General features: G+C 41.7%; 1 protein-coding gene across 3 annotated transcripts; it reads left to right on the top strand.

Annotated features, from left to right (window-relative positions):
- The first annotated feature begins 1,497 nt into the window (after positions 1-1,497).
- LOC306931641 (F-box only protein 11) lies at positions 1,498-26,407 on the top strand. 3 transcript variants are annotated; one of them, XR_013791032.1, is made up of 22 exons: positions 1,498-1,767; positions 6,898-7,025; positions 7,576-7,657; positions 8,662-8,806; positions 8,950-9,079; positions 10,340-10,423; positions 11,101-11,233; positions 12,196-12,302; positions 13,025-13,136; positions 13,754-13,860; positions 15,210-15,347; positions 16,273-16,490; positions 17,505-17,685; positions 18,314-18,436; positions 19,774-19,859; positions 20,014-20,090; positions 20,867-21,010; positions 22,066-22,176; positions 22,721-22,828; positions 23,636-23,686; positions 23,838-23,936; positions 24,981-25,118. XR_013791032.1 is itself a non-coding variant. In XM_079513131.1 (22 exons), exons 1-22 carry the CDS (start codon positions 1,665-1,667, stop codon positions 25,108-25,110), a joined length of 2,652 nt encoding a protein of 883 aa, XP_079369257.1. In that variant the 5' UTR covers positions 1,498-1,664; the 3' UTR covers positions 25,111-26,407. The 3 variants fall into 3 exon arrangements, 2 of the variants coding, with proteins under 2 accessions (XP_079369257.1, XP_079369256.1); XM_079513131.1 differs by having other exon boundaries at positions 8,665-8,806; positions 23,636-23,744; positions 24,981-26,407; XM_079513130.1 differs by having other exon boundaries at positions 23,636-23,744; positions 24,981-26,407.
- Positions 26,408-26,523: the final 116 nt, after the last annotated feature.

The following is a 26,523-nucleotide window of genomic DNA, read 5'->3' as shown; positions in this document are numbered from 1 at the left end:
AATGGTACTTTCAACCCCTGAATTTACCATGATCAAAAATGTGTATACCGGTAATACTACATATAATATTTGGATGACCCTAAGGATCATAAAAAACCTTGAACGATTACTATTGCAATTTATTTTTGGCCAAATCTTAGATCGACTAGCCTAATATGGATTTGGGGCTCTCACAAATTTTGCCAGCATTTTTGCGAGGGGCACGGGGGCTCAATTCGTTTGTTTTTTTTACCTTCATAGATGATAAATCCACTGAGAAACGGACCTTTGCGGAAGGTCCTATACTATACCCAACTATACTGGCTGAAGCTTAACAGACCTAAATGGTAAATGGTAAATGGTGCATTTATATAGCGCCTTTGTCCAAGGCGCTTTACATAGATTGTGCATTACATTCACCCATTCACACACACATTCATACACCGATTGTGGCGGAAGCCATGCAAGGTACCAACCAGCACATCGGGAGCAATTTGGGGTTCAGTATCTTGCCCAAGGACACTTCGACATGTAGACAGGAGGAGCCGGGATTCGAACCGCCGACCCATGGATCATTGGACGACCTGCTCTACCTCTTGAGCCACAGACGCCCCTGGCTTGTATTGAACTGTACTCCCCTGTTGCTTTTTTCTGCAAACTGCTAATAAAGTATTCAATCAAGTAATCAATCAAGTAGGCCTAATCAATCAATCACATATGGTTCAATTGGGATTGGCTCTTGCATGAGCTAACCCCCGGGGTTACGGGATAGGTGCAGGTGCTTGCATGAGCGGTAGACATTTTTACTTTCACGATATGCTACATTGGGAAGCCTGAGGAGATCTGGGTTCGAATCCGAATCCCTGCCGTATGATGGCAAAAAGTACCATAATTCAATGAAAACGAATAATGGCTGTCATCAGTTTGTGGCTTGGAGAGGTAAATAAAACAATAATTCTGGAGTTTTGATGTCCCGAGAAAATTATAATTTATCTTTTTTTTAATCTTTATCTCACGTCTCAACCTTCTGTCTGTGGATGTATTACAATATTTTCTTTTACATTTTTGGTTTTCATGAAAATATTATCGATTATCTAATTTTGGAAAATCAAAGACTAATTTCTCTCCCATGTTTTTTTAAATGTTTGGCTACCACACATTACAGTGTTGTGGTGGTGGCTGGCCAAAGCACAACACAGCTGTGTGAGCACTGAGCACCTCTATCACACTGTGGGGAGCCTCTCTGGGGACTGTCGTGGTGGAATGAAAGGTCCTCCCATCATCACCTCCCATGTGATGTGTGTGTGTTTGTTGCCTTGGCCCCTGGCTGGTGGTGTAGTGTATGTGGACGGACGGTAGGTAGGTCCTCCTTGTCTGTTATGGCTCCTCCTGCAGCAGCAGCGGCAGCAGCAGAACGGGGGTAGTAGAACCAGCGACGAGAAGAAGAGGAGGCGCCGCAGCAGCCAGCCAGCCAGCCCAGCATTTGTTGTTTTCCCCCCCTCCTCCTTCTCTCTCTCTCCTTCCTCCTCAAAATCACGGGAAAAAAAAGAGAGAGCGCAATGTTTAGGAAAAAGACATAATACTGGTCCTGGTGTCGATCTCCTTCGTCGACCTCACCTCCTCCTCTGCTGAAGAACAAGAAGGGTTCGAGAGATTTCTTCCAGATTCTCCAGGCTGGGCCGCAAATGAACTCCGTCAGAGCGAGTAGCAGAAGACCAAGGCGAGTGTCGACCAGGCCGCGCCCGGTGCAGCCGGAGAGGAACCACCAGCACCAGGAAAGAGGAGGAGGTAACAACAACCTCCTTTATAGGAGAGATCATGGATACCACCTTTTTCTTCTCGCTTCTTGTTGACGGGGGGAAAAAATGACGTATTTTCACCTGGATTTTTTTTTTTTTACATGGCAAATACGTCATTTAAAGAAAAATAATCAAATGCGTCATTTTTTTTCCAGCAGTACGTAATAATATGCGACTTCTGGTCGGCTTGCTTTTACGTTGAAGCTGCTTTTCTAAGGAGATTCGAGCTGTAGTGTGTGTAGTGTGTGTGTGTGTGTGTAGACAGTGTGTGTGTGACGTTATAACGTGTGTGTGCAGCGTTATAACGTATGTAACGATATGTCCAGCAGAAACAGTGGACGTTTTTGTAGGAACTGTCTTCTGGCGATCCAACAAAACAAAAAAACGATTAAAGTGGCATAAAATAGAAACGACAACGTTAGGGCTCCTCTACACTCTGTAGTACGACGGTGTCGCACGCAGAAAAAATAATAGATCTACAAGCAAAGGACGCGTCGAACTGCGTCGCGTTGTTAGCTTGTACGTCAGTTGTTTTTACGACTATCGCGAGAACGATGCTTTACGTTGTTGTGAACGCCATGTTACTTTAGCCAGAGCCATTAGCCAGCCAGGAAACATGGGAAACACCGAGGCTCCGTGTGTACATTAAACAGCCAGGCCTCGCTTTGTTTGTTTTTCTTTCTTTAATTGCGCCGACTCTGTCTGTTCCCTGTGTGCCTTAGTTAGTATTTCTGTTTTAATTGGTCGTCGTTATGTTACTGGCACGAACCAGTTGATGGCGTTCTGGCCATACAAACAAAACGCCACGGCGTTAGCAACATAAAGCGGGGCTCACTGGGAACCTAACCCTCTTTAGATGCTAGCAGAGCTAACTATGCTAGCAGAGCTAACGCCAGCCGTGTTAGTAAACAGGTCAACTTTTATTTACGAGGGGATTTGTATATTATCATGCCTGTTAAAGTTATGGTTATCTGCAGTTTGTTGGCACGCATTGGTCACGATCTATGAAATACCACATTTTATTTGAATTGATTTTGCTAATTGCTTCAGCCTGCTAGTATCAACACGTATCTGTCAACCTCATAGCAAGGGGACAAGGCAGGCAGCAAAGGACAGTGGATGTGAGTGTTTAGAATAGATACCTTGAGATTGATCAACAGATTAGAACAAGAAAATACCTCTGACCTCTGCCCCCACCCAAATTACTCACCCAATGTATCACAAAAAAAAATGTGGATCGCAAAAAGTAAAGTACAGCTCACCCTTTCCTATTCATGAGTTTAGTCTTACACCAACACATGTTTCAATTTTCTCTGAACAGTCTGATTGGCGTAGAACTAATTTAATTGTTTGCAGCGCCTGTTGGTCCCCAACATGCATGGCAGGTGCAGCAGGACTACATTTGTTACTTGTTGTAAAAATACGTTATTCTCATAAGTTTCAACTGGACAGTGGACATATTACTTTGTGTCCATAATTACCTGAGTAAGTAGGGGTAGGCAACCTTAGGCACGGGTGACAACATGGCAACTGGCTTAAGTGTGAGAGGATATTTTGTTTAAAATTAAATATAAAAATCAATTCAATCAATTATGTCCCCTCACATCTGTAGGCTAATGACATTCTGCACATAATTCTACATTCATTCAAACGCTGACTGGGCACCCGAGACGGGAGGGAGTGGAGTCTGGGAGATATGTGGGTTCATGAGTCTAATGATCATTGCAATGTCCTGATGTTAAAGGAGAATTCCATACTAGAAGGCTTTCTTACCTTTTTATTTGTAGTTGTTACATCCCCACCAAAGAGGTCCAGGTGTTATTTTGTGCAAACGCACATTATTGGCTATTTCCCCTACCATTAAGCCCTCAATGAATTGCATTGAATTGAATGGAGCTAATTCGCTTATTTCCATCGCTCAAAAATCAATTTATTTTGTATATATCCTCTCTTCATAATGTAAATAGTATCCCAAGCGGCACACTTTACTACTTATTTCGATGGAAATAAGCAAATTAGCACAAAAACCCAACCCCCATTGAGGGCTTATATTAGGGGAAATAGCCAATAATGCACTTTTGTACAAAATAACACAGGGACCTCTTTGTTGGGGACGTAACAACTACAAATAAACAACTACAAATAAAGGTAAGAAAGCCTTCTAGCATGGAATTCTAAAAGGTTAGCCTATATGGGAAATCAAAATCAGTTGGAATTTTTTTATTTTGATGTCATAAATAATTAAACTTAATGTTGATATGGCACGCTGTCACTGACTATCAGAAAATAAAAACATGGGACTGACCCTCCATACACTATGATCATCATTATTGCAGTGATGATTATTTATAATGTATGTTTGAGCTATAAGTTGAAATAGATCTACACTGTTCGGTAATATCATATCGTTACTATCGTATAAGGTGCAAGTTTGCTTTACCTGGGCTAGTTGGCCATACATCCATTGTTTGTAGTGGTTACCATCTGTCTAGTAGCCTGGGAATCATCCATGCAACCAGAGCAACAAGCAGCGTTTGCATCTCTCCTCAGGAGGGTATAGAGTCCTGCCAGTGTGAATATATATATATATATATATATATATATATATATGCCTTTTAAATATTTATTTTCTCTTGAAGAGATTATTTCATTTTTTAGTACATTCAAGCCCCCTCTTGATGAGATCTGGGAATTAATTCTGGCAAAAAGCAGGTAATTGTGCAAATGTTACGGACCGTTTGCATTGATCAATTCTGTGTTGCAATTGCAACACAGAATTGCATAATTGTATTTATAGCATGTTACTGAGTACTAATTGCAACACAGAATTGCATAATTGTATTTATAGCATGTTACTGAGTACTGACAAGTTTGTTTGAAAAGTCACAAGTGAACTGGATGATCTATGGACAGCAAGCAGCTTATGGTTCAAAACCTTCTTGTTCTCAATTTACTTACGGTACTTAGTCCTCTTGCACTTCAGGGCGCATAGAGCCAAAACGTAGCAACCAGGTCTCTCCATCTGGGTCTGTCGTGGGCAAGGTGTTGAGCTTGTGTCAAAGTCACGTTACCTGCCAGTTGCACTGAAAGACAGGTCTCTGCAGTCTGTTCAGTAAGGGATAATGTATGGCTGAGTGGTCAACTGGTCATTGTTTATAGATAAATCACAGACAGGCAATAACCACCGACGCGACAGCAGAGGTGGTTAATCAGACTGAAGGTCATACGTGGCCGGTTAAGACTCAACCGTGGCTGCCGTGTGCGGTTCGGGTTAGGTTTAGAGGTAGGGTTGGTAATGTCGAATTCCCCACGGCAACTCGCTCGCTCGGTGGTGGCTCTCGTTGCTCAAGTTCGCTTGAGACGGCGTCCCTCCGTCGCTGTCAAACCGGTAGCCCTGATCAACGCACAGAATGCAGCTACTGAGACCATTCAATGGTCTGATTAAACGTCATAATGTCCTATACTCTCATTCAGTGCATTGATAGCATTCAAACTGGGTGTCCATTCTATCTATCTATCTATATATCTCTATTTATCTATATAATATATATAGAGCATCCTTTAACCACTTAGGCCATATTTTATACTTCGTCGTATTATACAGTGCCTGACATGCCCAAAATGGGGATGACAGGTTAAAAGTGGTTAAGTCGGTTTCTGTTTTTTTTTATACATATTTAAGTAATGAAGTATTAACGAGCTTGTGACTCATTAAATAATTTACATTGGATCCACCCATTGGAGGAGCTGACGTTATTTCTTTCCATTTCCTAAAATGTAACTGTTTTGGACATACAAGGCTTCTTTCTGCCCAAAAGCGTCAATAAACATATGATGGTCATGTATGCCAATGCATGTCTGATATTCTGTTCTGCCCTTTTCCTCAACGCAGACACGCCTGTATCACCCTGAAAAGTCCCCCAAAAGGTTTCGACACCACTATGACCTGCTTGGTCATTCAGTATGCATATTATTTATTATCGTGATAACCCGTCACTTCTCGAAGGTAGCAACAGAGTACAGACAATAACAAACCCGCCTCTAGCTCTGCACTTCCGTCTCTTTGATTGACAAGCTAAACAACCAATGGGGGTGCTCTACAGAGCCTTTACCCCACTCCCCCTCCTCTCTTCACTATGGACGGGAGAATCCGTTTGCTCAACGACCGAGCAAGCCCGCTCTGTCCTGATCCTCGTCGATAAGGTGAAGACTAGCTAATCGACAACCTGCCGACAGGCAGGAGACGGCAAGAAACCCATTCCGATGCCGAATCGTGAAGGAATCTGTGCTGTCTGGAGGCCCCTTTACACTCTCAGAGTAAAGGTCCCTGCACACTGGACGCGTTTTCGGACGTGTCCAGTGTGCAACCACCTTTACAGACCCGTAAGGGTCCATTTGTACCCCTGGTGGGCCCAGAACCAGACATTGAGAACTAGTGTGTCAGTAGATTGCAAATTAGAGAGGGACGCTGACTGAGGTGGAGCACACATTTCCATTAGGCCAAGTGTTTGGACAAGACTGATGTAATCAATATGATGTCAGTAGTTTGAGGGCAGACTGGAGCCATGTGGAACTCCATATTTGAGCAAGACTTGACCTACTCTGATAAGATTAGATGGACTGATCGTGGGTTTGATGTTCACAAATTCACAACAATAACAGTTATATATTTACGGATTGACTTCCTTCTTGGCCTGCTGGCAGCGTGCACAAGAAATCTGAGGCTGATCAGTGTAATTAGTCTGCAAGATTAGAAGAATAAAAATAACATCAAAATGGGGGAGAATTAAAAAAATAACATGTTAAATACCATGGAAATACTGTAATAAGTAAAAGAAATTGAAGCATCTTCTTTTTTTGGTGTGTGCGTTGTGGGTTCTGCTGTGCCCAGCACTGTTACAGGTATATGTAACTGACTGTACAATACATGAAATGTATGTTAATGCACAATAAGCTGTACTCATTTCAGGTCTCCAGTGCCACAGCAGAGACTTTAATATAATAAAGGACAAAATTGTACATGTATTGTATACTCAACAAGAGTATTTAAATGCATGAGTATGATTTTATTATTAATGTAACAAATACAAATGTTCATCCCCCCCTCCCCCATTTACAGATGAGGACGTTCCTGCAGAAATGGTCGCAGAAGAATCCGGTCCAGGAGCTCAGAATAGTCCCTACCAACTTAGAAGAAAGTCTCTATTACCCAAGAGAACAGTGTGTCCGACAAAGACAAACATGGAGGTGCAACATTTTTCTAAGTCTTTCAAAATGGCCAACATACAGTACCTTTTTAACCCATTTAGACCCATCTAAATCCTGACAGTAGTTTTCTGAAAAACCTCATGTTTCTAAGTCAGTGGTTCTCAAACATTTTCATGTCAAGGACCCCCAGAATTATATGTATTTGGCCGCCGACCCCCATCTGAAAATATGTAGTTCCAGGGACCCTCCCAGAGGCAAAGATTTGAGTTAAAAACGTTCTCTGTGAAAGCATGTATTCAAAGATTTATGCCACATTTTTCTACAATAGCAGACCTACAAGCTCATAGCGCGGCACTCGGTGCCACGCTATGAGCTTGTAGATCTGCTATTTTTCAATACCTAAAGTATAACATAATGCTTAAAACACCAAAAGGGGTTCCTGTCAGAATGGGTTAAAGTAGCTTTTAGTGAAACAACAGTCAATAAAGCCTTACTGTAGATTGTAGAAAGTAGCTAAAATTATACATTATATTTCTAGTTCCATAAGAAATGCCTCCACTGATTCTAAAACATAATGTATTATCAACAGGGTGCTTCCACTTCAACCACAGACAACTTTGGACATCGGCCTAAACGTCCTAGAGTTTCAGGAAAGTGCCAAGAGTTGCCAGGTAATTAAGGAACATATTCGTCCTGCACATTCCACAATTGACCTGAGATGTACTGTGTAGATTACTCACCAGACTAACCACCTGAATTCCAGATCACAAAGGCAATGCAATCACAAAGAATGGAAATGGATTCAATTAATCATTGGTGCAGTCAACCGTGAATGCATGAATTCTAATGGCAGGCATTAATTAGAGTCGGGTTCCAGATGCGTGCGTGTGTGTGTGTGTTTGTGTGTGTTGGGCGAAAAGTCAATTCCATGCTTTTTAAAGCCATGGTGGTTGCTGTAAATATTGGCTGAACTGTATTTAATGCACACTACTCTTACTTAGGCTGACATCTAATCACAGCGTGTGCCAGAACACCTCCAGATGTGTCCTGGCAGTCTGACCACAATCTGTGCTTTTGTTCCTTGTTATGCATGCAATCACCGTTATCCGGGAGAATGCAGATACACATGTTTACCATGTTGTAATTGAGGATGTCAGTCAAAACATAGCAAATTAATGATAAAAAAAACTGTTTGCATAAGGCTTCGTACACACCTACACAACACATGTTCGGTCCGTGTGCGATGTCTGATTGCTGTTTGATTGCTGCTCCAATTCATTTTCAATGGGAGTCACATGGTTTGACCAAACATTTTTGTTTGATGGGGGAGCAATCAGCAATCAAACACAAATGTTTGATCAAACCATGTGACTCCCATTGGAAAAGCATTGTGGTGGCCCAAAAAAAAACACAAAACATTGCTTGATTGGTGTTTGGTACGTGTGAATGAGGCCTCAGCAAACAAACCTGTTATAATATAATTTAATTTCTAATTGTTAATTCATTAGAGATCTTTAATTCTGCATCCAAACAAGAAGTTGTTTTGGGTGCTCCTATGTCAGTTTGGTTTCTGAAAGTTAGTCAGTTTTTGCACCTAAAATATGTTTTATTTATATTTATTTGTCCCTATTGATACAATTATGATACGATGCTCTTCTTTTTGTTGACTCGCCAGCAGCTCCAGCAGAGCAGTATCTACAGGAGAAGCTTCCAGACGAGGTGGTGCTGAAGATATTCTCCTACCTGTTAGAGCAGGACTTGTGTCGTGCTGCGTGTGTGTGCAAGCGCTTCAGCGAGCTGGCCAATGATCCTATCCTCTGGTGAGAATAATGCTTCTGATTATTGGACTGTTTATTGGGACTCATGTTGGACTTTTTTCATTGGGGATCATATTCAAGGTTGAGAAAGTGTTTATGATAAAATAATTAATTTCAAATGACTTTTCTATGTCTTCCGTTTGCAGGAAGAGATTATATATGGAGGTGTTTGAGTACACACGGCCCATGATGCACCCTGAGGCAGGGAAGTTCTTCCAGATTAACCCAGAAGAGTATGAACAGCCAAACCCGTGGAAGGAAAGCTTTCAGCAACTGGTATGCAGTCTCTGTGTGTGTCCGTCTGACCCTCTGCTGCTGACCCTCACTGTTATACACATGTAAAGGTCGCACACGTTTAGCTTTAATGCTATTTAGGGATGGAGCAGTGGTAAAACGTTTAGCCGCGTACACAAAACATAAATTAATCTCTGTTCAGGAATGATTAAGCACTCTGGTGGCGCAGTGGTAAAGTCCCTGCCCACCACCACAGAGGTTTTGGGTCCAAATCCACCGTGGTTCATCCGGCTTTGTCTGCGGCCAATTACATATAATTCTGAGGGTCCTTGCCATTAAATAGTTTTAATAGTTTCCAAAAAGTGTACAGTATTTGTTAAAATCATGCTTTTATGTGGACACGCCCCAACAGTTCATTAAGTATGCCTGGTTTGCCTGGTGGGTGGTGATCCACCAGAACTGAAGCCGCACCCACAGCTGTAGTTGTATGATAAAGGGGGAGGGGTTAGAGGAGGGACTGATAGTGTAATGTCACTATATTACTGTTTATTTCATTGGCCCGTTTGACTGTCAAGGGTCCAGCCTCCAGGAAGAAACCCTAAATACAAAGTTAATACACCATTGCACATAAAACGAACTCCAGGGTTTCTAATGAAGTACTGTCACCTCATATGACATAATGGTTGTCATATAGGCCTACATGATTATAAACATTTATAACTAGTGTTGTAATGCCTTTTAAGCATTATAAATGCATTATAGACCCAATTCTCCAGTAATGTTCTGTGAATACTGTACATCTATGTTGATATTTAGTATGCAGTGTGGAGGTACACGGTGTGTACTAATCGCGTCTCCATGTTTTCCTCAGTAACCTTTTTAAAACCTTTTAATTGAATTCAATGTTCAGCTTTATTCCGAGATCTAATGATGGCTTCTGTAATTGAAGTAATTAATCAGCTTTATATCAAGATAAGTATGGCCTGTTAATTCCCTCTTGTAAATGGTGCATTTATATAGCGCCTTTATCCAAGGCGCTTTACAGAGATTGTGCATTACATTCACCCATTCATACACCGATGGCAGCGGAAACCATGCAAGGCACCAACTAGCACATTGGGAGCAATTAGGGGTTCAGTGTCTTGCTCAAGGACACTTCGACAGTAACTCTGGGGGAGCCCGGGTTCGAACTGGCAACCTTACGGTTACCATCCAGACACTCTACCCCTGAGCCACCACCGCCGCCACCCTCTTGTGCAGTTAGTGTTAAATTAATTCTTGGGGTTCTATTTTTCTTCACAGTACAAAGGAGCACATGTTAAACCAGGCTTTGCTGAACACTTCTACAGTAATCCTGCCAGATACAAGGGAAGGGAAAACATGCTTGTAAGTGAACTAACTTTACTTTTTAGTTTTTTTCCCTTTCTTTTTTTCAATTTCTACACATAAACCTGATCTTTATGCCTGTGATTTACATTTTGTTTCTTAGCGGTGTAAATGGCAGTGTTGATTTTGGCAGCAGTCTTTGGAATAAAACTTAATTTAGTTTTATTTATTTATTATATTATTTATTTTAGACGATGTTTTAGTGTTAGTCTAGGTTTGTCGACTAAATATCATATGATTTTAGTCGGCTAAATCTACAGTTTTGTGCGGGCCTTGATGGCGTTGTAATGGGAGATTTTACACTTGTTTGCATGCTGAAAATAGGTGATCTACAATGTGTGCTTGTAGATCACCTATTTTCAACAACCCAAGCACAACCAAGCATAACATGATCTCTTCTCCTCTCGTCCCTCCCTCACATCCCTCTAGTCTAGTCCCTCCCTCACATTGTAGTCTATTTTCTATCTGTTGACGAAATTGTCAGTATGTTTAGTCATAGTTGTAGTCATCATGGCTTAATCTTGATTTTGTTTTATGTAGTTTGTCAGTAAAAAACGGTAGTCGACAAAACATTTTTCGTCATAGTTTTAGTTGACGAAATCAACACTGGCAGATCTATAGGCTCACAATGTGTTGCACAACTATGTACTCAGGCTTTCCGCTGTCTCTCTCCGCAGTACTATGACACCATCGAGGATGCCCTTGGAGGGGTCCAGGAGGCACACTTTGATGGTCTGATATTCGTCCACTCGGGTATTTACACAGATGAATGGATCTACATCGAGTCACCCATTACAATGATCGGAGCAGGTATGTAGTATGTTACTGTAGTTTTGTATTAATTTGTTTTTTTGTTGTTTTTTGGGGGTGCATACTTAGTTTAGACTAGTCATTGGTTAGACATGGGTTAAGGTTAGGTTTAGGTGTGCTGCCCCGTGGGAGGTTAGGTTTAGGGTGAGGGTTTGAGATAGGTTGTAGTTGTAGGACTAATGACTGGTCTAACCAATGACTAGTCTAAACCAAGTAGTGTCTAAACCAAGTACTGCACCTGTTTTTTGTAATTTCCTTGTTTAGTTTAGTTTTCACAGTTGCTTTGTTTGTTTCAGTTTAGTTGCTATTGTTTAAAGATGCTCTCTCAGTTTGTATTAGTTTCAGTATTAAGTTTTAGTTTAAAAGGTGATAGTTATTTACAATAGGCACTTTTTGTGAAGGCAATTGATTCTCAATAAACACATGTGCTAGTCAGTTTTTTTCTTAAAGCTGCTATAAGCAATAATATGTCAAAATATGAATGACCTTTTGGTATTCAGACAGCCAGCAATGGGTAGAACGCTCCCAAACTAAATTTAGTCTCTGTGACACATCTAAGGGCCGCAATCTGCATTCAAAGATGTTCCTAGAAGCTTTGTCATTGGTTGAAAAAACCCGGTCGCAGTGACTAACCAATCAGGAAGCAGACAGGCAAATCGACCAATGACAAAGCTTCTAGGAAAATCTTTGAATGCAGATTGCGGCCCCTAGATGTGTCACAGAGACTACATTTTTCTTGGGAGCGTTTGCTGGCTGTCTGAATCCCAAAAAAAATTAATTAAAATTTTGACATATTATTGCTTATAGCAGCTAGTTCTTTTTCTAGTTTTTATTTGTTTATCTTGGTTAACTATGTCTTTGTCACCTAGTTTTAAGTCTAACTATAATAAGCTTCTGAAGCCTAACCTCTGTAGGCGTGTAGCTGGCTTGGTCTCCAATGTAACAGTATCTCCATTTTACAGCTCCAGGAAAAGTTGCCGACAAGGTGGTCATTGAGAATACCAGAGATTCTACGTTTGTGTTCATGGAAGGTTCTGAGGATGCATATGTTGGATACATGACCATAAGGGTGAGACAACCGGTTAATATAACATTTCTAGGCCATAATGTGGCAATCTTTGGTCTTTTGTTTGATTCATTCTATGCATGCTGTGCCAGCTTAACCCATTCTGGGCGGGAACCCCTTTTGGTGTTAGCATTACGTTATGCTTTAGCTATTGAAAAATAATTTAAAATTTTAATACATTTTTGAAAAATCGAAGAACGACTGACATAGAAACATAGCTTTTTCAGAAAACTGTCAGGATGTAGAAGACATTTTTAGAATCTGATCTCAGGTCAAAATGAGATTTTGACCCGAGGACGATTCCACAAATGTCTTCTAAAACAGTTTTATGAAAAACCTATATGTTCTCATATGGCTCTCAAACTATTTCATGTCAAGGACCCATAGAATTATCTGTATTTGGCCGCCGACCCCCATCTGAAAATCTGTTGTTTCAGGGACCGCCCCAGAAGCAAAGATTTGAGTTAAAAACGCTCTGAAAGAATATATTCAAAGATTTGTGCCACATTTTCACGATTTTTCAAAAATAGCAGACCTACAAGCTCTTAGCGCGGCACTCGGTGCCGCGCTAAGAGCTTGTAGATCTGCTATTTTTCAATAGCTAAAGTGTAACATAATGCTTGAAACACCAAAAGGGGTTCCCGCCCCAAAATGGGTTAACCTGTGAATTATTCCACTGTTGCTATTAATACGTATATTGATAAATACTCTTCTCTCCCTCGTAGTTCAACCCTGATGATAAATCCGCCCAGCACCACAATGCACATCACTGCTTGGAAATTACAGTCAACTGTAGCCCCATCATTGATCACTGCATCATACGCAGCACATGCACAGGTAACCTTATCCTATTTTCGCTGCTGTATTTCGGCATAGCAGAATGTGTACTCTGACGTCTTAAGATATAATGGGGACATTTTCATAATATCTTGGTGAAGGCATGTGATTTAGCGTTGCATTTCTTTTTTTTTTGACAAAGCAGCGGACAATCATAGATCAAGAAGAGTCAAGACAGGTACATAGTCGGACACAGTCCGGAGTACACTGAAATGAAAAGTCCTCAACAAACTCCACAAAGGCACTCCAAGCCAGGACAAAGTTTTTTTGGGCTCTGTCCACTCTATACCCGAGTTTCTCCAGAGGCAGGAATGATAGAACTTCTTTTAGCCATTGTTGAAAGGAAGGTGCCTTATCCGACTTCCAATTAAGGAGGATTAGTCTACGGGCTAATAGGGATGCCAAAGCATTTGCTTGTGGAGATGTGAGTGTACAGTTTGGGGGAATTATGCCAAAAATGGCGGTGTGGAAAGAAGGTGTCACCACTATTCCACACATATGGGAGAATGCGTCAAATATCTGCTTCCAGTAGGTAGTGAGGGAAGGACACGTCCAAAACATGTGGCCTAACGAGGCTGGGAGCGTTGCATTTCTAAGTCCCTGTTTCTCTGTTTCAGTGGGGTCCGCGGTCTGCGTTAGTGGCCAGGGTGCTTGCCCCACAATCAAGCATTGCAACATCAGCGACTGTGAGAATGTGGGGCTTTACATCACAGATCATGCACAGGTGAGATATACGCCACTCTGCTGAAATGTTTATATTTAGTTAACTCATGAACGGATTGGTCAATAAATGTACATTTTAGAATCGCTCACGATTGGCTCGGTACATGAGAGTTACATCCGTTTCAATTATGTACACGCTTTGATTTTATACGATACAAACGATTTGTACCGAAAACGATGGCATCATATTCTCTACCTAATACACCTTGTAGGAACGCTGTATACTGTATGTGTTCAGTAGAAGCTGGTCAGCAATAAATTCAAAAAACAAATTCAAACATTGGCCATAAAGATGATAAGGGGTTTAAAAGCCATTGAATTATAAGTGTGTGTGTGCGTGTGTGTGTGTGTGTGTGTGTGCGCGTGTGTGTGTGTGTGTGTGTGTGTGCGTGCGTGTTGAATTTAAAATGTGCAGGAATGCAGCTTTCTGACCTTGCCTATATTTATTATTTTGTGCCTGCACTTACATTTTACAAGTTGTACTTGACGATGAAAGTGAAGTCAGGTCACTTTATAGTCCTCAGTGCAATGCTGAGCTCAAACAGATGCGAAAAGTAAAGTCATGTAATATGTACAAGTACGTAATTATAACCACGCATTCCATCACTGCTATTGGCATGTGCTCAACTGTACTGTACAACAGTGGGTTTCCACCAGTGGTCCTTGAGGGGGTTCCAGGTGGTCCCCAGATAAATGATGGGAGAGTTGGTAACCAAATCGACCCTTATAGATCTTTAACTCTTGAGAGTGTAAAATGAAACCAAATGGACCCGTATGGGTCCATTTGGTTTCATTTTACACTCTCAAGTGTTAAATTATTGTTAAACATCTGCATTACTTAACCCATTTTGGGCGGGAACCCCTTTTGGTGTTAGCATTACGTTATGCTTTAGCTATTGAAAAATAGCAGATCTACAAGCTCATAGCGCGGCACCGAGTGCCGCGCTACGAGCTTGTAGGTCTGCTATTTTTGAAAAACCAAAGAACGATTGGCATAGAAACATAGCTTTTCCAGAAAACTGTCAGGATTTAGAAGACATTTTTAGAATCTGATCTCAGGTCAAAATGGGTTAAGTTAATTTACAAGAAGTCTACACAATTAGAATGTAGAAGAATTGCTATTTTGTTTGAGCATTTGCCTGTTATCTCTCCTATGGTACCAACATCATGGACATGTGTACATGTTCTTTGGTTTCGGGTCTACAAGGCTAAATGTCATCAAATGGTGGTCCCAGTGGTTCAAATGCTGAATAAAATAATGGGCCTTGATATGAAAAGGGTTGAAAACCACTGCTGCACATGACGATCAACAAACGCCTCTGACTTCAGCTCTTGTGCATTTATTTTCAGGGCATTTATGAAGACAATGAGATCTCAAACAACGCGCTGGCTGGGATCTGGGTGAAAAACCATGGCAACCCCATAATACGACGGAATCACATCCACCATGGCCGGGACGTGGGTGTCTTCACCTTTGATCATGGCATGGTAAGCTGAAATCTGAGCGTTTTGTCTGCTGTACGGAGACGAAGTCAAGAGTCGGGTGATTTGTGACTGCAGCCCAAAGCTGCTGGTAAATTCCATCCAAGGCTAAATGCCGGCATGAGACCAGTGGCGGACAATTGCTTTGATAATGGAGTTAACCCACCATTCAGGACGGGGAACTCCTTTTGGTGGTTTAAGCATTATGTTATACTTTAGCTATTGAAAAATAGCAGATCTACAAGCTCATAGCGCGGCACTGAGTGCCGCGCCATGAGCTTGTAGATCTGCTATTTTAGAAAAATCTTGAAATTGTGGCGCAAATTTTAAACTCAAATCTTTGCTTCTGGCGGGGTCCCTGGAACAACATATTTTCAGATGGGTCGGCGGCCAAATACTTATCATTCTGTGGGTCCTTGACATGAAAAAAGTTGAGCACCACTGACATAGAAACATAGAATTTAGAAGCATTTAGAATTGGCCTCAGGTCTTAACCCATTTTGGGGCGGGAACCCCTTTTGGTGTTAGCATTATGTTATGCTTTAGCTATTGAAAAATAGCAGATCTACAAGCTCATAGCGCGCCACCGAGTGGCGCGCTACGAGCTTGTAGGTCTGCTATTTTTGAAAAATCGAAGAACGACTGACATAGAAACATAGCTTTTTCAGAAAACTGTCAGGATGTAGAAGACATTTTTAGAATCTGATCTCAGGTCAAAATGGGTTAACAGTAGTACTCCTGTTGAGCCTGTTATTGTTTGATGGGTTGAATTGAATAGTTTTTCCAATTACTGTAAGTTGATCTAAAGTATATATTCAGTTGCATAATACTTGTTTACAAAAAAAGACAAAAAAAGTATATATTGTATACCTTTTTAGGAAGCTATGACAGTTTGGATCTGTAAATCATTTTCTGTTCTCCCCGTTGTCAGGGTTACTTCGAAAGCTGCAACATCCACAGAAACCGCATTGCGGGCTTTGAGGTGAAGGCGTACGCCAACCCCACGGTGGTCCGCTGTGAGATCCACCACGGACAAACGGGGGGGATCTACGTGCATGAAAAGGGCCGCGGACAGTTCATCGAAAACAAGATCTATGCAAACAACTTTGCTGGGGTGTGGATCACCTCCAACAGTGATCCAACAATAAGGTCAGTGCAGTCACAACGCCATATTGTCTGTTTATTTCTGGCGAAGAGATTTACTATAGAACAGTGGTTCTATAGTAAATTAGAAAATGTATGACAAGGACCTCCATAAGAGAAGATTTGTACGGCTCTAGCAGCGATTTTCATTAAAGGGGCATTCCACTCATTTTCAACATTTTACCATGTCATTAATATACCTTAGAGCTGTGTGGAAATAATAAAAAAGTCCCCCCATGCTGTGTTTCCTGGAACTGGAGGTCTGAAAAAAAATCATTAACATGGTGAAACACATCTTGATGATGTCATCAAGATGTGTTTCACCATGTTAATAATTTTTTTCATACTAGGAAACACAGCGTGGGGGTACTTTTTTATTATTTCCACACAACAGCTCTAAGGTATGTTAATGACATGGTAAAATTTTGAAAATTAGTGGAATGCCCCTTTAAGGACCCCCGGTTTGACCTGAATTAGGCTACGGTCCCCTATTTAATGGCATTTCTATCTCTGTGACCCTAATGTATATTGTAAAATCAAAGTTAATTTAACTGAGTGTACAGACCACCCATAAGGGTCCTTGTGGTTCCTAACTATCTTTTAGCTGGGGACCCCCTGGAACTCCCTCAAGGACCCCTAGGGGTCTTTGCTTTTTCATCAAAGATTTTTAAAAGGTTTAAAAAGCGATTGGCTACTTTAGAAATAGCTCTTAACCCATTTTGGGCGGGAACCCCTTTTGGTGTTAGCATTATGTTATGCTTTAGCTATTGAAAAATAGCAGATCTACAAGCTCATAGCGCGCCACCGAGTGGCGCGCTACGAGCTTGGAGGTCTGCTATTTTTGAAAAATCGAAGAACGACTGACATAGAAACATAGCTTTTTCAGAAAACTGTCAGGATGTATTAGACATTTTTAGAATCTGATCTCAGGTCAAAATGGGTTAAGTGGATGAAGGTAATTGGCTCGCAGCTAAGGGATGTGTGGGGTGTTGAAATGTCCTGTGATTTGTCCAAACACAGAGGCAATGCCATCTTTAATGGTAACCAGGGTGGCGTTTACATTTTCGGTGACGGTCGCGGCCTTATCGAGGGAAATGACATCTACGGCAACGCGCTGGCTGGAATCCAGATCCGGACAAACAGCTGTCCTATTGTCAGGCACAACAAGATCCATGACGGACAGCATGGCGGCATCTATGTGGTGAATATCTATTATTTACTATGGTTAGCACTAGCATATGCACCATATCCATGGAATATATATATATGTGAGTGTGTGTACTGTAATGGTCGATGACCATTTTCTGTAATGTAGTACATGGTGTGTTAACATACTACCCCTGCACGATTCTTGCTCAAATGTGAATCTCGATTTTCCTCCACAAGAATTGAGGTCCCGATTCTCACACGATTAAAAAAAAATCATTTTTTTAAGTGCAACTAAAATGAATTGGACAGCCAACTAGTGCTGCACGATTCTTCACAAAATGAGATTGCATGCATGTCAGAATCTAGATTTTTGAATCTTTTTTTCGATTAATTGTGCAGCACTACAAGTAAGACACGTGAATGCGGGAAGCGAACGCACCTGTTGTGGCAGTCTGACACACACATACACACACTTTATTTTTATTTATTTATTTTTTAAGTTTTCTACTGTGTGCGTGCGTGTGTTTTTTGTGTGTGACACAGCTGCGCCCTCTGGTGGCGGGCAGGTGTTGTTACAGCGTGACACACTCACTCACAGACAGACATGTTCTGCTGGGTTACATAGTAAATGCTCACTGGCGTTTGCAATAACATACATGTAACACTTGTGTGTCCTGCAGCACGAAAAGGGACAAGGTGTAATAGAGGAGAATGAGGTGTACAGCAACACTCTGGCAGGAGTGTGGGTTACAACGGGGAGTACGCCTGTATTGAGGAGAAACCGGATACACAGCGGGAAGCAGGTACACACACACACACACACACACACACACACACGAGAATGTTACAAACGTATATATACAAACGTATACGAATATTAGCCCATTTAGGCCTGACGTTGAAATTTAAAAAAATGTCTTCTAAATCCTTTTATTAAAAACCCATGTTTCTATGTCAGTTGTTCTCAAACATATTCAAGTCAAAGACTCCAAATATATATATGACATTGGCCGCTGACCCCCATCTGAAAATATGTTGTTCCAGGGACCCTGCAACAACATATTTTCAAAGATTTGCAAAGATTTGAGTTAAAAACTCTCTCTGAAAGAACATATATTCAAAGATTTCAGGCACATTTTCACGATTTTTCAAAAATAGCAGACCTACAAGCTTGTAGCGCGCCACGAGCTTGTAGATCTGCTATTTTTCAATAGCTAAAGCATAACAATGCTAACACCAAAAGGGGTTCCCGCCCAAAATGGGTTAACTGCATTTATAACAGCGTATATCTATTCTACGTCCGAGCATAGACATGGTAACGCCCCGCCTGCCTCTGATTGGCCTACCGACACTCACACTGCTCGTCTTGCCCCCATGGTCTCACCAGACTGTCCTCCGAGACGCGAGGTTACTCCGTGGTGGGTAATAATACAAGTACAAGAGAATGGCAGCTTGGCACGCGCGACAGTAACTTGTAACTTTTATTTTTGTAGAAGAGGCAAACTAGTATTGTTTATGCAGTTTACTTTGATTGAATGATTGATTGAACACGTATTTATTTGATTTGGGTGTGTTCTAAATTAAAGTGTTGGTGTGGATTATCGTGTATTAATCTAATTATAGTAAACTAATAGGCCTACTATTATACTAAAAAAGATAAAGATCAAGGAAAAAGAGACCTTTTTACAGTACATGTAAAATAAACGGCATAAACAATATATTAGTTTGCCTCTTCTACAAAAAATAAAAGTTACTGTTGCGCGTGCCAAGCTGTCATTCTCATGTATTATATCGTACTTGTATTATTTATTTATCTCCCACCACGGAGTAATTAACCTTGTATCAGATTATCCAGCATATAGCTATCCACCTCGGAGGAGAGTCTGGTGCGGCCGGCAGTGTCGGTGGGCCAATCAGAGGCAGGCGGGGCGTTACCATGTCTATGCTCGGACGTAGAATAGATATACGCTTTATAACATGATCTGCAAATGCAGCAAAATGGTGGATACAAGCTCGCAAGGCATCGCATTGTGATGTGTTGTGAGCTAGTAGATACGATAGTTTTTTTTAATCAGCTAAATAAACTATTTTTGAAAAAACTAAACAAACTAATGTATTTTTTTTGCTCTTGTCTAAATAGGTTGGTGTCTACTTTTATGACAATGGACATGGCGTGCTAGAAGACAATGACATCTACAATCACATGTATTCTGGGGTTCAAATTAGGTTTGTGGAATTCAACAGACTCCTGTAAATACTTATCCAACTGATATACAGCATCTGGAAATAGTAATGATGATAATTATTTTATTTGTGCGTTGGCAGATGTTTGTTGTGTGGCATATAGCTCATAATATCTCTCGTGTTTCCCTCTTGAAAGGACTGGAAGCAACCCCAAAATCCGACGGAACAAGATCTGGGGAGGCCAAAATGGTGGCATTTTGGTTTACAATTCTGGTGAGAAGCAGGCTTTTTTTTTAATTTATGTTTTTTTATGGCTTTCGCCTTTATTTTATATTTTTTATGGAGGGACAGACAGAAGGCTGACAGGAAAATGGGGAGAGAGATTGGGGGATGACATGCAGTAAAGGCCGTCGGGATCGGGAGTCGAACCCGCGGCACACTGCCAGACTGGATTACCAGCCAAGGTGCCTGGACCGCTGAGCCACGGCCCAGGCCAGAAGAAGCAGGCTTAACCTTAACTACATGGATGCTAGCATCCCTATTCTGGGGCAAACATTTGGTGAAAATAGCTGATCTACAGGCTCACCCCAGGGACCGCGGTCAACAAAGTATAGATGCTCTTCTATTGAAACATTTATGTATATCTGGTAGGACCACTACTGGTGGCATTGCATGAAGCTCAAGACGCAATTCATCCTCTGGCCAAACAAGCCTTCTGTATTATTTGTTCAGCAGTACATATTTTGCTGCTGGGTGAACCCAGATTCGTATACTTGGTAGAACGTGTATTTTACGGATTGCAGTTTTAAGTCCTATTTCGTACTCTAGAATGATGCTTGACTATCCCAGTCTTCTGCTCATAAAGCTCTAGAGACAGGATGTCATAATGGCCTCCTCCCTCCCCCCGATACTAAGTGTGTGTGTGTGTGTGTGTGTGTGTGTGTGTGTGTGTGTGTGTGTGTGTGTGTGTGTGTGTGTGTGTGTGTGTGTGTGTGTGTGTGTGTGTGCGCGTGTGACTGTGTGTGTGTGTGTGTGTGTGTGTGTGTCAGGCTTAGGCTTCATAGAGGACAATGAGATCTTTGACAACGCCATGGCAGGCGTTTGGATCAAAACGGACAGCAATCCCACACTGCGGAGGAACAAGATCCATGACGGCCGGGACGGCGGGATCTGCATATTCAACGGAGGCAGAGGTGAGTGTCGCTACCTACCTACCTTTGTGGTTTGTTCACCACAAGCTGAAATGATCATTGACTGGTGTCGCCGCCGCCGGTCTGGGCCTCCTCCTCCTGAAGACCCTCGCTACGACTCTGCGCTGTGTTGTGCTTGGATGGACAAGGGGGGACTCAGAGTTTCACTTTAGCCCAAACTGGTGGCATATTTAGTTCCTGCACGAAATAAACGCAAAACAATGCAGCAGCATTAACACAGGTCGTCTGCACAGCACACACCAGTCTCCTCACAGGCTGACATCAGACAAGTGAGAGGCTAGTATGCCTTACACAATATTCAGATTCAATATGTCACTATATGTCACAATACACAATTACAATAGACTTGAAATAATACACCACCGGCTATATACCGAACACTATATTTTATGGAAATGTAAATAAAACAATAAAATAAAGACACAATTCAGTAAATCACGGGAGCAACAGAAACATACATGGACGAAATAAAATAATGCAACAGCATTAACACAGGTCATTTGCAGCACAGTGAGCATGTACACACGTTGCAGTCTGTAATGGGGAAAGACGGCAATGAAGCATGCTGCACATACAGGCCTCACAAGTGCTCACTACCAAAAGGTTTGCTAAAGCACTCAAACCTTTACACAGCAACATAAGGAATGACATTATAACCTCATTTCACAGTTTACACCGGTTAAATACTTTACATTAGAACTGAAATCTACCAAGAGCAGAGAACAAACCCACCTCCTCACAGGCTGACATCAGACAAGTGAGAGGGAGAACACAAGGCAGGTAGATGACGTCGCTGCAGGAGGAAGTAAAGACTCCAAAATAAAAGACAAGCTCCCAAAACTGTCTATTGCACAACAACACATTACAAAATAAAAGGTGACAATAAATAATATTGGCATGTCAGGGATCTTCTCATATACCTGCTACACTGGCAAACAGTGTTGATTTGGTCGACTAATGCTGCATTCACATGGGATCAGGCAAAACCCGCTGGATGGCAGATATTGGATGACAGCCTCTGTGTCCTCTGTCCTCAGGTCTTCTAGAGGAGAATGACATCTTCAGAAATGCCCAGGCAGGAGTCCTGATCAGCACCAACAGCCATCCCATCCTCCGGAAGAACAGGATATTCGATGGCTTCGCTGCGGGTGGGTTGTGGCAGCCATCGGCATGCTGATTTGAATTAATTATTTGACTAAAGAATGACTCAAATCTAGTGCAGTGATTCGGGTACAGGCTTTAGTTCTGATCTTCGGACACTATTATTGGTCTGACAGTCATTAGACCGACCGACAACCTACCTCTCAAACCCTAACCTAACCATAACCGCAAGCACGGGAGCAGCGCATGTCCGACCGCTGATCCCACATGTCGGACTAATGCTCCGTCGGAATTACCCATCGGATCCCCAGTGATTCTCAAACATTTTAAGAGCTGAGAGTCACATACTCATCTGTTATTTACTTTTTTTTTAACATTGTTTTAAAAACATTGGAAAATGTGGGATTATTCTTCTGGGGGTCCCCGGCACATGCCACATTTTGAGGTGGGGGTCCACAGCTAAATGCATATCAATTTTTAGGGGGTCCTTTGAGAACTATTAGTGTAGTAGACAAACTACCCTAGCTAATGAGGCCTGTCTGTCCTATTGTAAGTTTTAAGACTGGATTTCAACTCTTTTTCTGTATTTAGGTATTGAGATTACAAACCACGCCACAGCAACCCTAGAGGGCAATCAGATTTTCAACAACCGCTTTGGAGGGCTGTTTCTCGCATCTGGTGTCAACGTAACGATGAAAGGTAACTCTTCATTTTGTACACCCTCTATACATTTTTAACAAGCCAATGGAGACAACCACCATCTGCTGTTTTCTCCAAAGATATTTGATGTAGAGGTAAAAAAGAAGCAGAACCAATGTAGAGCCCTGGGGAACCCCAGGTCAACTAATTTAAAAGTTTAACTGGTTGAAACTTCTTTCTTGTTTTCCTTTAACTCTTATCCAAAGACTTAATTAAGGTCTTTTTAATGAAATCCCACAGCGCCAACGATGCCTTTTACGTGTTTTATAGCTTCCTATTAATTGATTACATTAAAGACTTACCGCGGATCGGTCTCTCATTCCAGCGATAGCTCTCGGCTCCATTGGCTTTGCCTGGATCCCAATGCATGTCCGTACACAATGGAGAGGCAAGGAGGCTTTTCTAGTCCTCTTTTATCAGAATTACAGCCCTAATCGCGCTGGAGAAAACAAAGCGACCATGTTTATAAGCTCAAATAGTAACTCCATGTTATCTCGTGGGTAAAATCTGAATGTTTGTAAAGATGGATAGATAGACGAGGATCACAACAACACACAGATCCTCCATGCCTGCTGCAGGGGAGGAGGAAGTGCTGTTCTTCTGCAGGCCAAATAGAATGGGACTGAATGGTGGCAATAGCCTAACCTTCGCTGCCACCTACTGGCGGGAGATGAGTTAACAGAATACTTTCCTTCCCAATGCTCATGTCATTTAGTCACATATTTTGACATTTAATTTTCTACCCATGAATTGCTTGTTCGAGTTTCAAAATGTAATTGTAAATTGTTCTTTTCTCCCATTTTTCAGATAACAAAATAATGAACAATCAAGATGCCATAGAGAAGGCTGTGAGCAGAGGTCAGTGCCTGTACAAGATTTCAAGCTACACCAGCTATCCAATGCACGATTTTTACAGGTAATTATCGGAGGTGATCGTCACAGTCTTAAAGCTGTGTACTCTGTGTCCAAGGCTCGTTTGTCTCATGGCTGGTCTCATCTGTTCCCGTAGGTGCCACACCTGTAACACAACAGACCGCAACGCCATCTGTGTGAACTGCATCAAGAAGTGCCACCAAGGACACGACGTGGAGTTCATCAGGCACGACAGGTCAGTCATAGAATATGGGTATTAACCCATTTTGACCTGAGATCAGATTCTAAAAATGTCTTCTACATCCTGACAGTTTTCTGAAAAAGCTATGTTTCTATGTCAGTGGTTCTTCGATTTTTCAAAAATAGCAGACCTACAAGCTCGTAGCGCGGCACTCGGTGGTGCGCTATGAGCTTGTAGATCTGCTATTTTTCAATAGCTAAAGCATAACCTAATGCTAACACCAAAAGGGGTTCCCGCCCAAAAATGTATTCTCCGCTCCAAAGTCCCGTACTTCGGTATACGAAATAAATGCAATGACATAAACGGCCAAACATGTACAGACCACCAGCCAACAAACAGTCGAAAAACTGTTTGCCTCCCATCAGCAACAGCTGTGCTTAATTTAATCTTCTATTAATCTTCTTCCCAAAAGGACTTTCAAACTAGGAAGGGTATGGCCTGGTCAGCCTGCAATGACATGCATAAGATCTGGTCATCCCAGCTTAGTAAAAAATAAACAAGAGAAACGGTTGGATGGCACTTACACCCGTCTTCTAATGAGAGCGCAAAATCTGTCTTGGAAGAGCCACCCATCGACTGATCTATACGGCAACCTTCCCCGTGTTTCTTCACTAGTCCAATTCAGAAGAACACAGTTTTCCGGCCACTGCTACAGAGCTGACAATGAGGTTATATCTTCCCTTCTCTGGAGCCCTGTCTCAAAACAGACCAGAGGTAGAAAACTGTCGTACCCTGATGTCATCGCTAGGGACACATGCATCAGTAAGCAGGAACTGATGACACAGTAAGCACGTTTCATGCCAGGGACCCCCCAGAACATAAGATTTGTGTTAAACACTTTCAAGAATTTTCAAAAAATAGTAGACATGTACAAGCTCATACTGTGATCGTGTATCTATTTTTGCATAGCCCACATTGTGATGCTATATGAACACATTTTGCGGGGAACCCCTTAGAATCCCGCCAAGCCCAACCCCTAGGGCCGGGCCCCACCTTGAGAACCAATGTATTAACTTACTTTATTTTACTCCCCTGCAGATTTTTCTGCGACTGTGGTGCTGGGACGCTGTCGAACCCATGCACGTTAGCAGGAGAGCCAACTCATGACACGGACACGCTGTATGACTCTGCTCCTCCTATAGAGTCCAACACATTGCAGCACAACTGAACTTCAGGCTGCAACAGTGATGGACTACACACTGGACTTAATTTCTTGAGTCCTGCTTTGGAGCAAGAAATAACAAACTAACATAATGAAATTCAGTTTAACAGAACCCATGAAGTGGCTTTCAAAAAAAGAAAAAAAAAAGTCTTGGGACAAAAATATGCTGAAAGGAGACATAAAAAAAAGGAAGTTGTCTTACGGATGCCACACTTTTTTTTCCTTTCCCTGCAATTTATTGACACAGAAGAGGACTCCCTGGATTGGAACAGAGCAGGTTATCGTTGACTCAGGGCGTGGGGGCATGTTGGACAAGAGCCATCAGGCTCACCTGCCTTTTGAGAAGTGGAACATGGAATAATGCAGTCATGTTATGTACCGACCCATTGTGGACACACGTGCAGTCGTAAGAGGCATTCTTCCCTCATGTGGAGACATAAGCTCCAATACAATGCTTCCATCACTGGGCTAACTGTTGAGCTCGTGTATACGTACGGTGGGGAATAACCTAGCACTTCAGCTTTTTTGTTTCCTCTCGTTTTTTTTAAGAAAATGTTGATTTGATTTTAATGCTTTTTTTTTTTTGGTGTAGTTTTGTATTTTCATGCAAAAAATCTTACTGTACTTGAATGTCCTTTTATTTTATTAAATGTGTTTGTTTTGGTTATTACACCCTAGGCTTGCTGTAATTGTACTCATGTCGCAGTATCTAACTTCTTTCTGTGAAAGAGAACAGAGAAGATGACACTAAACATTTTCTCCAGCAATGTTGAGCACTTTACACTTGCAGTTCAGCACAATGCATATAACTGAAAGACCTTTTTGGTCCGTTTGGAGGAGTGCCATACATATTAAGTAATTGTACATAAGCTCAATGAAAATTTGTGACATGCCAATTTTCATACATTTATTCATGGTGTTTTCCCTTGCAGGCTGTTAAAAAAAAAGCATTGGAGGAAATAATAGATCAGTCATATTTGCCACAATCTGGTGTGAATATTGTAGGTAAAGCCCCCTCTGTCATACAATAAATAGTATTGCACAAAACATTTGGAAAATAGCTGATCTAGAAGTTCACAATGTGACTCATGGACTGACTGAAATAGAAGTAGGAACTGAAGGGTGGTTGACCCACTGAGTAAGGAAAGTACAAGAGACTGAATTTCTGAGCAGCTGGCTGATCTCGTTCAGTCTGGAAGAGCGAAGAGAAACGTCCACACCAACCTGAGCACAGTCCAAATTATGTTTTGTAATATGTCCATTTGATCAAATGCTTGTAGATCAGCTATTTTTAAAACATTTTGCCTGTGCACAGCTGCAAGTACACCAGGTTGAAATAGGTTAATTACATTTTCATAAGCGGTAGTTTGAGATCTATTCACAATAGTGGAAGAGTATAATCTACTCGCAATAGAAGAC

Source organism: Electrona antarctica, assembly GCF_951216825.1.
Source record: "Electrona antarctica genome assembly, chromosome: 10".
Lineage (NCBI taxonomy): Eukaryota > Metazoa > Chordata > Actinopteri > Myctophiformes > Myctophidae > Electrona > Electrona antarctica.
This window is presented reverse-complemented; position numbering and strand designations above follow the sequence as displayed.